Source organism: Dermochelys coriacea, chromosome 2 (assembly GCF_009764565.3).
Source record: "Dermochelys coriacea isolate rDerCor1 chromosome 2, rDerCor1.pri.v4, whole genome shotgun sequence".
Classification (NCBI taxonomy): Eukaryota; Metazoa; Chordata; order Testudines; family Dermochelyidae; genus Dermochelys; species Dermochelys coriacea.
In genome coordinates this window covers 260315225-260327411 of record NC_050069.1, presented here as the reverse complement: position 1 = coordinate 260327411, position 12187 = coordinate 260315225, and the positions used below count along the sequence as shown (strand labels likewise).

General features: G+C 38.2%; 1 protein-coding gene across 4 annotated transcripts in view; it reads left to right on the top strand.

The window, feature by feature from the left end:
• The first annotated feature begins 844 nt into the window (after positions 1 to 844).
• The window catches only part of CTDSPL (CTD small phosphatase like), a 132831-nt gene continuing 121488 nt past the window's right edge, over positions 845 to 12187 (top strand). For 2 of the 4 annotated variants that reach the window (XM_038389737.2, XM_043509737.1), the window contains exon 1: positions 948 to 1503. In XM_038389737.2, the coding sequence (XP_038245665.1) occupies positions 1428 to 1503 (76 nt within the window). In that variant the 5' untranslated portion in view covers positions 948 to 1427. Of the gene's footprint in view, positions 1504 to 12187 lie in introns of all 4 variants that reach the window. The other 2 variants (XM_038389735.2, XM_038389739.2) reach the window with 2 other exon arrangements.

Here is a 12187-nt window from a genome sequence, read left to right as displayed (position 1 = left end):
GCGGGGCGGGCACTGACAGGCTCTGAGCGCGGCGGGCGGGCGGGCGGCTGGCAGTGGCGCAGCGCGGAGACCCGGACTGGAGCCAGGCCCGGCCCCCGCAACCCCGGTTCTTCCTCTTCCTCCTCCTCCTCCTCCCAGGGCGGCGGCGGCGGCGGCGGCGGCTCCTGCCCCTGGAGCTGGTGTCTCGGAGGAGCCCGCGACGCTGCCGCGGGCGGCGAGCGAGCGGGGGCCTGGGCTGGGGGAGCGCTCCGGGGCCGGGTTCTGGATGTGGGCGTTGGGGGGGCATGTAGCGATTGCGTGTCGGGGGCTCTTACAGGTTTCTTAGGGAGGGTGGGCTCGGGGGTGAGGGAGGGGAGAGGGTGTTTGGGGGCTGGGTAGGATCAGACCGTTTTGGGGGGCTGGGTTGATTTGGGGGTGATACAGGTTAGGAGGAGGGGGGATCCGTTTATTATTGGGGGGGCTGGGTTTTGGGGGGTGATACAGGTTAGGAGGAGGGGGGATCCGTTTGTTGGGGGGCTGGGTTTTGGGGGGTGATACAGGTTAGGAGGAGGGGGGATCCGTTTGTTATTGGGGGCCTGGGTTGATTTGGGGGTGATACAGGTTAGGAGGAGGGGGATCCGTTTATTTGGGGGGCTGGTTTTTGGGGGTGATACAGGTTAGGAGGAGGGGGATCCGTTTATTTGGGGGGCTGGTTTTTGGGGGTGATACAGGTTAGGAGGAGGGAGATCCGTTTGTTATTTGGGGGCTGGGTTTTGGGGGGTGATACAGGTTAGGAGGAGGGAGATCCGTTTGTTATTGGGGGGCTGGGTTTTGGGGGTGATACAGGTTAGGAGGAGGGGGATCCGTTTGTTATTGGGGGCTGGGTTGATTTGGGGGTGATACAGGTTAGGAGGAGGGGGGATCCGTTTGTTGTTGGGGGGCTGGGTTGATTTGGGGGTGATCGAAGCTGCGGGGGAGAGTTATTGAGGGGGTCGATAGGCTCAGATAATCATTGGGGGCTGGGCTGATTTCGGGGTGATACAGGCTAGGGAGGGTTGGTACATATTTCTGGGTGGTACAGGGTAGGTAAAGAGGTTTCCTAGGCAGTGTGTTTTTTGGGGTGCTATATTTTGGACGTTCTAGGGGTGGTGATTCGGCGGGGGAGTGCTACGGGATTTTTGTTCGTGTTTTTGTTTTGGTGGGGTGATATTTCCCTCCTTCCCCCCTCCCCCCACTGGGAATTACAACTGGAGGAGGAGGAGGCGGCGGCACTATAGCAGGGGTCCCCTGTGCGCGCGCTTTTTTTTGGGGGGGGGTGTTGTTTTTCTGGCTGCTTTCGTTCCTGAAGGAGTTTTTAGAGAGAAATCTGCCTATTGATCCCTAAAAACAAACGCACACAAACCTGCTTCTGGGAGGGAAATAGCCAGGTGAAATCGCACTCTGTTTCCATGGACAACCCGTCCATTATCACCCAGGTGACTAACCCCAAAGAGGAGGAAATACTGTCCTGCACTCAGGATAAAGGTAAGCGTTCCTTTCAGATTATACTAAAGTGATGGGCACTGTAAAGATGCATGCAATAATAATATACACTCTACAGATAGTATAAATATCCTTCCAGGGCACTGGGAATGGAGGAATGTTAAGTTGTTTATAGGGTGTAGGCTGAAGCCAGCATTTGTGTGATGGCCTCTGACACTGCTTGTCTAGATAATGCTAAATTAAAATAATTTTATGAATTAACTAGATTTTATCTAAACAAAATATGTTGCGTCTCCAGAGGGTCTTTAATGTAACTTCTGTAACCTTGTTTTTGTCACCCTGGAGGCTCTCTAGGAAGAAACACCTCTCTCTGGCTTGTTAGAAAATTTTGAAATCTCATTCTGGGGCAGACGTTTTAGGGTGAAAGAGGGTTGTGACTCTCCCAACCCTAATTTAAAACAGAAAATTTGTCTTCAGATCTTGTTGAAGGATTCTGCCTTAACCCTGCAAAAGAAACAGAGGCTATTTAGCATCTGAAAGTGGGCAGGCAGAACTGATCTGTAAACATACAATCATAGGCTGCTTACAGCATCATGTAAAGATTATATTGTGCCCTGACCCAAAACAGGATTGAGGAAGAGCCTGTCCTGGGGACCCTCCACTGCTCAAAAGTTAAAACACTGACAGTTACCCTCACCCTTGTGTCCTTCTGGGATGTTGCAGGGGTCTTGAATTGTGGGTGGCTAAGTGTCTGTTGTGATACAGAGGTAGGCACTACAGGGTGAATAAAAGACAATCTTAAACAGAGAGAGTCCAGGGTCACTGGAATTTTTTTGAGAGCATTATAGATCTTGAAAGTTATTGCATGTATAAATGTGGGGGTTTTTTTTTTTTGGTAGAGTAGGTGAAAACAAGGCAAAAGGGACAGAAATATGCATATATGAAAGTAACATCTGTTAATAGATTAGCACTATTCCTTTTTATTAAATAACTCAGTATTCCCATTTCCCTGTGATCAGTATCCATCGTTTTCCAGTGTGCTACAGCACTCTTCCTTTTTTTTTTTTTTTTTTTTTGTTTGCTAAGTGTGAAGGTTCTTGTAATGGTAAGGAATTCTGACTAGTTAGAGGGCTTGGTCCCTGTTTCATTATAACAGTGTTTTAGAGCAAAACACTCCACACCCAACCACTGATTGTCATCCCATACCAGGAAGGCTATTTGTAGGAAAGTACAGTGATATATAAGAAATTAATCCAGGCCATTAGAGGTGGTTGTTATAAAGGAGCATTTTCTCCTTTGTAATATGAATACTACAATCACTCTTCTCTTATCCAACCAATTGTGAAATGACACATTTAGTATGAGGTCTTGTGTATATAGACTTCTAATATTTCCCACTGGTGGTAGCAGTGATTGGTTTGGGGTGTGCTACTGTATACAAGGCACTTGTCATTGACATTTTATACAGGGTCTCTCAGATATCTTTGGAGGAGAGTTAGGTGATACAGTAGTTAAAACATCAGTGACACCCAGAGGCCTGTTTATATTGGAGCTCTCGTTACTGCTGCTGTTACTGGTGAAGGTGTACTGGTGTTATCAGCAGTGAGAATTTTAGAGTAGACGGAATAGTCAAGGCACATCTGATAGAGTACAGCTTGGAGTAAATATATGCATTTGCAGTAAACATAATGTCTTCAGATTCATTATTCTGTGTTTGATTATATATTTGTGGTATGTATTTGCATGTTGTATATTCATATTATTACTCATTCTAGTCTATCTTAAAGTAAAAATAATGGAAAATTAGCCAGTGTTCACCTGCATAGTAGTGGTTTTTTAAACCTTGGAATTTTTACAGCTTTTGAAAAATAAAACCCAGAATTAACTAACTTGCAATATAGGTTATTGGTCTTTAAAACTTCATTTTTAATGGATTTTTGTTAGGTAAGCATGTAGAGAAGCATTTTAAATAAGTGAATTTTAGACTGAATTTGTTTCAAAATTGGTAACAAAATAATATATGCTCTGAGGTTTTGTCAGGTGTTATTCCTATGCAAATTGTTAAGGTAAAGAGTTATAAATTGCCTGTCGTCTGGTTTTGTAATGGAAACACTGTCCATCCTTAAAATCTAGGTATGGTTAGAGGATTTTCTATTTTTCAGGGTTTGTAGGTTGTCTTAAGGTTATTTGCATACCTCACTTTAGTGACTTCAGGTTAAGGTAAGGCTTCTTTGTAACTTGCGGATTCCTTAGTGTTCAGGCAAAGCTTTAAGATGGTGTATGCTAAAGCAGAGCCTAAACCCTAAGGTGCACTATACATGTGGCTGTGGGGAACTCGAACTTTTAGTGCAAGGCAACCTGGCTGTATAAATCAGGGCATCAGGATTAATCTTCAATAACTTGTTTGTGTTAAATTGACGTGTATACAGTGGTTCTCTAACATGCATGTTTTTAATGTATGCTGATTTATCTCTTTAAGCAATCAGTTTCAGAATTTGTTTTTACTACATAATGTCTTCTGAAATTGTTCTGTAATTATAAAAGCACTGTTTCTGTTGCTTCAGTTTAGTCTGTCCACTTCCTGTATGATTTAAGGCTTTGGCGGTGAAAATGTGCTCTAGGATATAACTTGTCATATAGGGTTTTCAGGAATAATTTTTTAGCTATTTAGTACACAGTATATATGCTCAAACTCTGAAAATGTTTAATATCTATATATTTATCACTGCAAGGTGCCATGATGTGGGCTAGCAAAATAAAGACCTACTTAATAGGCACTGGGGGCAGTTTTCTTCATGTAAACATTGTGCTTTAAAAAAGTCAAAATATTTTCTTGTTAGTCCAAAAAAATCCTTACAAAATTAGATTCTATGGTAATGGAACGTCCCATTAAAGTTTTTTAACTATCAGTATTACAGTGGCACAGTTAACAAATATTTAATTCTAATAATTGGATCAAAACCATGAAAAAAGTTGACATATTTTTATATGAATTATTCAATGACTGACTGCCACATGATCGTGCACTACATTTAGTTCTGCCAGTCAAAATGAAGGCCAACTACTGAAAGTTGTAACAACTACATTTTTCATGATTTCATTTAATAATTGTCCTAAAATAGTATCTTTTCTAGAAGTTACACTTTCAGCTAATATTGGTATTTGCTGATGTAACTGTAAATAAATTAGTCCTTGAAAATATAAATCTCTTGTGCAAATTTAAAAGATTGGATGGCTATTTAAAAATATTTTTAAGCAGAAAGCTAACAAATGCTTTTACCTCTTTGATAGACTTTCAGTAAGCTAAAGTGTTCCCCTTTGCTGAAATCTCTGGAGCTTGTCATTTCTGCCTTTTATAAATGCAAAACAGCAACAAAAGCTGTAGCTAGCAATTAAAATGGAAATACTTATAAGAATGAGAAAAGTAAAATTTCTTGGTGTGGCTGACAGAAAGATGGACAAATTTTATCTTAGTTTTTATTAAAATTTAGATCTTCATATTACAAATGAAAGAAGACACGTTTATTTTAACTGAATTATTTATATTTATGTACTGATCAATTACTTCTTGATATACTAGGTAAGTGTTTCATGTCTTGAAAAGAGAGCAGTGATGATAGATTTTAGCACTGAATATTGTGTAGGCAGACAAGCTAATTTATATATATTGTGTAACCAGGCCAAAGAAGTGTGTATAGCCTTTATTTTTCATGTGAGAATTTCTTTTTAATCTTAATCAGTGCAGAGGTGTTAGGCTGCTTAAATAGTCATAAATTAATTTGTATGTAGCAGTGGCATGAAATTTTAGTCCAGTTAGTAAGTACATTGCTCTCCACATTCTCTTTGATGTTTGTAAAAAGAAAAGGAGTACGTGTGGCACTTTAGAGACTAACGAATTTATTAGAGCATAAGCTTTCGTGAGCTATAGCTCGCTTCAGCTTATGCTCTAATAAGTTTGTTAGTCTCTAAAGTGCCACAAGTACTCCTTTTCTTTTTATGGATACAGACTAACATGGCTGCTACTCTGAAATCTTCGATGTTTGGCTGCTTTTCTCAGTTCAGACACATCTTTCCTAACTTGTTCTAAAATTTGACCATGATCAAAGCTCCCATTCAGTAATTTGGAATAACTGCATTTTGTCTTCATGAATGACTTCTGTTGTATGTGTAAAAGCAGTTATTTTTGGGAAGAATGTCAGACCTGGAACATAAAACCATTAACCGTACTTTGAATAAAGTATGACCTTTAGCACTTTATGAAAACATAAAAGACTTGAGGAGCTTCATTTCCCTCCTTTTTTACAAAGAGTGTTCATTGTCATTTGAGGCAATATGTTTGCAGAACAATTGTAGCTGTGTTTGGCCCAGAATATATGTGAGAGACAAGGTAGGTGAGGTAATATATTTTTTTGGGCCAACTTCTGTTGGTGGAAGCTTTTGAGCTACACAGAGTGCTTCTTCAGGTCTTTTTTTTAATTTGAAGTAATAAGCATTTCAAAAGAGCTTCACCTAAAAGCACACATTTGGAGTAGAACTGAAGTACAGTGTTCTTGAATTTTAATGTTAACGTGATCTAATCACAACTTAAGTGTCTAATATTTTGAATATTTTAGTTCCTCTTTATCATTGTGATTTCAATAGGATTTTTAGTGCTTCATGAACATTTCAGCACACACTAATGTTTTAAAATAAAGTATCGATGTAACAATTTTTTTATATTCACCAAAACACAATAAATAACATGAAGTAGAAATTAACATTAAGAAGAAAATGTAGACGTCACCTCTAGCTCTGCATTGGAATGTGGTTCGTTACAGAGGGTAAATTCTAAAACGTTAACTAGTGATGTAATTGTTATATGAAACCAGAGCAACCATACAGTAAGTTTTGCGTTCTAGATACACTGTAATAACCCATGGTAATCTAAGATTTGGTTTAAAGTTGCAGTTAAAACTCAACAAACTGGGATGTGTTTTTGTTTTGTTGTTTTTTGGTGATCTGAATGATAGTTTATGCAAATATCTGGTATTCAAACCATATCTGAGGGCTCTGAAGCTGCCATTTTATTTAATGGTGGTCTCTTTGAATTCAGACTTGTCTTAATGTGGTGATTTAATGTAAGCTTTCAGAAATTAGTGTGCCTTAAAAAACAGCAAGTTTGGACTACATTTTATCAATCTGGCATTCAAAAATGCAAATTGAAGCACATTTCTAATGAGTCAGTAAAACACAGTGTGATCTGTCATGCTATATTTTAACCTTCTCAGTTTAATCTGCACTGAGATTCACACTAGTAAACATCATAAATGTTTCCAAGTAATTTGTGTGTGCATAGAAATTGCTCATCACGTTAGTGCTAACACTAATCCGAACTATAAAAATAGTTTATGAAATACGAAGCTCTAAATTCTCATTGACAAGTGTGTGATTTGTTTGGTTTATGGATGGGGCGAAAGTTCACTGAAAAAATCACTTGAGTTTGATCAACAGGCATCTTTTTTTTTTTTTAAGTGAAACCTGATGAAGCTATTCCCATTTAATGACATTACTGTATACTTTCGCCTTACCTGGCACAAGCTGACCAGGAGGCTCAGTCAAGTGGAAAAAAAAGCGCACCCTTTTTGCTGCTTTGTCCCTGCAAATTTAAAAGATTGGATGGCTATTTAAAAATATTTTTAAGCAGGAAGTTAACAAATGCTTTTAACTCTTAGATAGATTTTCAGTAAGCTAAAGTGTTCCCCTTTGCTGAAATCTCTGGAGCTTGTCATTTCTGCCTTTTATAAACGCAAAACAGCAACAAAAGCTGTTTCCCATGTTAATTGCTTAGGTTTCAGTTTCTTGTACATTTCTTGATGACATAAGATTTTTATCTGTGCAGTTTTAATATTGCATGCCAATAGTTTTTGCAGGTACTAAAATCTCTTTGTTACAGGACAAACCAAAATATTTTCAGATCAGAATGAATGCTAAATAAATTGTGTCTTTCAGTACCAGTTAGTATAGAGTAATGTAATATTAATGTTTACAATGAAATTTCCAGCTTCACTCAGATGGGGAGGAAAAACCACATTCATGATGTTAGGACTAGTCTATGTTCTTAGGCCTTATTCAATATTTTATCAAAGTAGCTTTTACATGAATGCAATAGTGTCTCGTATTTTACCATAGTTCATACTACTGCAGGATTTTTTTTAAGGATTCTTAAGAGTAATAGATTGACAGCACTGGAAACTGATGTCTTTTATCTACAGAACAGATGCAATAAAATGCATCTTTAAGCATACCACATGATAAAATGCTTTACATAGAGAGTGAATCAAAAGTCAGATAATTATTTTAAAGCAAGACCGTTTCCTCAGTTTTTAAAAAACAAACAAGGCTGAAGAGCCACCGCCTCTTTCCTAACAATTACAAAGTCTTTATAAGTAGATTTGAAGGCCAGAAATAGTCATCTAGTCTACCTTCTGCATAACACAGGGATGACCCACCCTCAGGTGAAAAATGTCCAATGTGCCAAAACTTACTGAATGTATAATTTTTTAAAGGGTAAACTGAAACTTCTGGAAGAGGTATGAAGGAGATGAAGTAGCAGCTAATGTAGTGTAGAAAAGATGTACATTATGTATATTCTTTCATCTTAGAGGTCTTGTACAGCCACTGACCAGACCATTTTTTTATGCCTGAGAGATCTGACATGGTTTCAGCTCATGGCAGTATTGGTGATGCTGATTGCTTGAGTTCCCAAGGTTTCAGTGAGCAATAGGAGCAGGAATGAAACTCTATCATACATAATGCTACGGAGTCCTATAGATGGCATACCTGGAAAAACAATACAGGTACAGATATATTCAAAACAAAACTTTAGTAATATGCAGCTGTAAGCCACAAAGTTGAGCCTATGTAGTTGCATGGTAAAACTGAATGTTTTGGATCACTTTCATGGAGGTCCAGTAGCTTATTAATAGCACCTGTGAAACTGATTAGTCTTGTCAGTTTCATTCTTCTGCTGCTCTTTCAGAGGCTCTTTCACTTTCTAGGATGAGTGACTCAACAGTGGAGGATTGTTTCCCTTTCTCCCCCATGTTCCTTCAGAGTTCCCAGAAGCAGCGCAATGAAACTTGATAGCAATCTTTCAGTTTCATGACTGCTGTTCCTAGCTATTAATCTGCAGCGAAACTGTAAATAGTGTTTTTGTTATGATGGTGCTAGGCAAAGCCATGAACTCCCCCCTCACTTCCAACAACCAGAAGAGGGGAGCTGTGAAACAGGGAGAAGGAGAGAGTTTTGTCAAGGGCATAGGACTAAATCCCTAATCTTACTGAAAGTGCCATAGGATCTTTATTGTGCTGAGAAGATGGATCTCAGTTTAAGGTCTCATAGTTGTTAGTCACATGATTCTGCCACATCATTTGCCATAGTAGAAGAACCAGGATAGACAAATATGACTTCTGTGAAAGTAAATTTTGAAGAATTTTCACAAGCATGAATCCATGGAATGCAATAAGTGCACATAGGGTTTGTGGACACACGGAGCAGACTTGCCTTTGCATATCAGAGTATCTGCACACTTACAATCGGTAGGCAGAAGTGCGCATGCATGAGTATTTGGGATCCTGTTTTTCTAACCTGTTAAAATACTGTGGAATAGTAAATGTAGTGCATAAAGGAATAGTGAAGGACATAGTTTCAGTTTTTGAAAAACACTTTTTGAGGATGAATGTTAAGGACCATCATGGATTTTAAAACTGTCCACGAGATAGAAAATGGATATGGCCAATTTTTCTAGTGGAGAGAAGTTAATAGTATGGTGTCCCAAGTATTAGTACTGTGTCCATTGGTGGTCAGAATGGGCTTGGCCCTGGAAGGTACTGAGCATTTTAATTCCTGATCCTGTGGGATGCTTTGCTGGATTATGCCAACCGCTTGGAGGGATGGATGAATGGTGAGGTAGCAAAACTTGTTAAGAGCACAGCTACCTAAATTAAAGGGAAAAGAGGTTTGAGAGACATTTCATGGAAACAAGCAACAAAACTGAGGAATTGGTAGAGGGTATGTAACAATGGTAGATAATTCAATGTACATAAATGTACTGTATTGCATATTGGAAGGAACAGTTAAACTCACTCATTACACACCAGTGGTTTCTCGATTAGTTGAGGCATCTTTGTGGACAGCTCAGTGAAGATATCTTCATAAGGTATAGCAGCAATCCAAAAAGTAGATAATACATTGGATTAAATTAGGAAGTGAATAATACAGAAAATAAGGTAATACTATCGTAAAATCCAATGATGAGTCCACTTCTCAAACAATGTGGGAAGTTTTGGTCCTTTCATCTTAAGAAAGACAAGACATAATTGAAACTGAAGAGGTTTTAAAAACAACAAAATGATTAAAAGCCTAGAAATCATTCTATTTGAGATTAAAAACTAGGAAAGGAAAGGAGAAAAATAAGACGAGATATAGACGCACAAAATAACAATTGATATAGAAGAGGCCAAGAAAGGCCTCTTGTTAGTTTTTCCCATAATACAACAAGGCGTTTAGAATTAAAAGGCAACATGTTTGGAATAGGTAAAAGGAAGTATAGTTTTATGCAGCATACAATTAACCTGTGTAAATGAGTGCCAGAGAATAGCATTGCAAAAAATCGCTAGGTATTGTTAAAAAGAATTGATGTTTATGAATATCTGCAATTACACTAACTAGGATGAAATGACCAGGTTATCATATTTCAAGGAATAAATCAATGATCATCTGGAATCAGGCAAAATATCACCCTTTGGTAAAGTGCACAGTTGGGTGCATTATATCTTCTCCTGAAACCTCTGCAGTGGCCTGCAGTTTTATCAGAAAAATGGTTGGTTGGATCCATTGTAATATTGGTGTTCCTAGAAGTTCAGTCTATATGTTAAGTCGGTTATAGGCCTCTGCTGAAACAGCCAGCCAGGTATGCTGTTTGTGCGTATTGTTTTTGTAAATTGGACACTGGTTTTCTGAGAACTGAACCCCAGGCTATTTGATGGAAGCTATTAATAGTCATTAGCTGAAAATGACTGATCATTTTTGACATGGGGTAAGGAATGAAAACTTTCATTTCCAGTTACCAATCTCCTGTGCCATTCATTTCACTCATGCTAGTTAAACTTGTTAACCTATGTTGTAAAGCCCCCGAAGGGGCTTTATAACATTTTACACAGAATCATTTTTTACAGTTAGGATGTAAACAGCTTCCCAACATAGGGCTGAATGTTTTTAGTTTCCATTTAAACTCAGATTTAACCTGAGTGCAAGGTTGTGGGAATCTTGCATTTTCTCAGCACTTCCCAATTTCCTCCATTTTTTTGAAGGTACTCTAATTTTGCATTGAATTTAAAAATAGCTGGGGAGCCTGTATAGAGGGATTTCATAAAGAGGGTGAGGGAGAGAGAAACATAAGAAGAGCATGACTTGCTTAATTGCAGGATGGAGATTATACTGTGTGTTTTTGTTTCCAGTTAATGGTGGTAACTAAATTGATAGTTAAATGCAACCCTGAAATTCTAAAGCCTTGTCTTTGACTGTGAAAGTGTGACAAAAATTTGAACACCTAAGTTGGCCTATGTTTAAGACAGGTTCTTTTAAAAGGACAGTAGTAATTTAAGATTTCCTACTGTTAAAAATAATTCATCAGAGTACTAAAAGTGAAATTATAGAAAATGTTGTTTTTCTGCATTTTTTCAGGTTTTTTGTGTGCATTAGACTCACTAAGGTCTGGTCTACATTTAGAAATTTTGCTGGCATAACTGTGTTGGTTAAGAGTGTGAAAAAATCACACCTGTAACCAACATAGCTATGCCAGCAAAAGCCCCAGTGTATATGCAGTTAAGGACTTTATTGTAAGAGGAACTTGCATAACCTACACCAGCAAAGAACTCTTTAGCTGGTATAAGCTGTGTTCCCATTAGAAGGGTTTACCAGTATAGTATTGCCAGCAAACCCTTCATAGTGTAGACAAGGCCTTAGTGTCTAGTGGTTTTCATGATCTCCCTTGAATCGCCATTCAGTTTTCCTCTTTTACTTGTGTGTGTTTTTTCATATGGCAACAGGATAGAGAATAAGCATTAAAATAAAATAGGAAATTGTAATTGTAAAACTGCAAAAATCAACAGGGTAGGAGTAATTATACCTTTAAAAAAAACCCCACTTCTAACTCCCTTTTACAAAAAAAAAAATAAAAAAATAAAGAGCTTGACTGTGTCACTTTGAGCATAATCCTTGTGGGTATATGTGCTCAGATACACTTGCCTATTGGGAGCTTCACCTCGTAAAGAAGAGTCACATTTAGCAGTAAAGTACTATCCATAGTATATTGAAACTGTATGATCAGAAAAGGAAAATTCAGTAGTTAAAAATAAAAACCTACACATTGCCACCCTTGATAATACATAGTACTTTTTTTCACTAGTCCCCAAGGACCTAATGCCATTGAAACCAGTGGCAAGAGATTGTGGTCAATAACTCCAAGGTACAAGCAAACAGGATGAGAAGAGACTAACTAACAGGAAGCTCTCCTTTAGCATTTCCATTCCAAGTGTCCTTCCTGAAAATGTATGTTAAATTTAGAAAAATAAAATAAAATGAAACAGTATCATGTTAAGGTTGTGATATATATGGTACTAGAAGTGCAGGAAGTGCAACACTAAAATGATTTGACCATTCATTTGTTTGTTTGTTAGTTTGATGT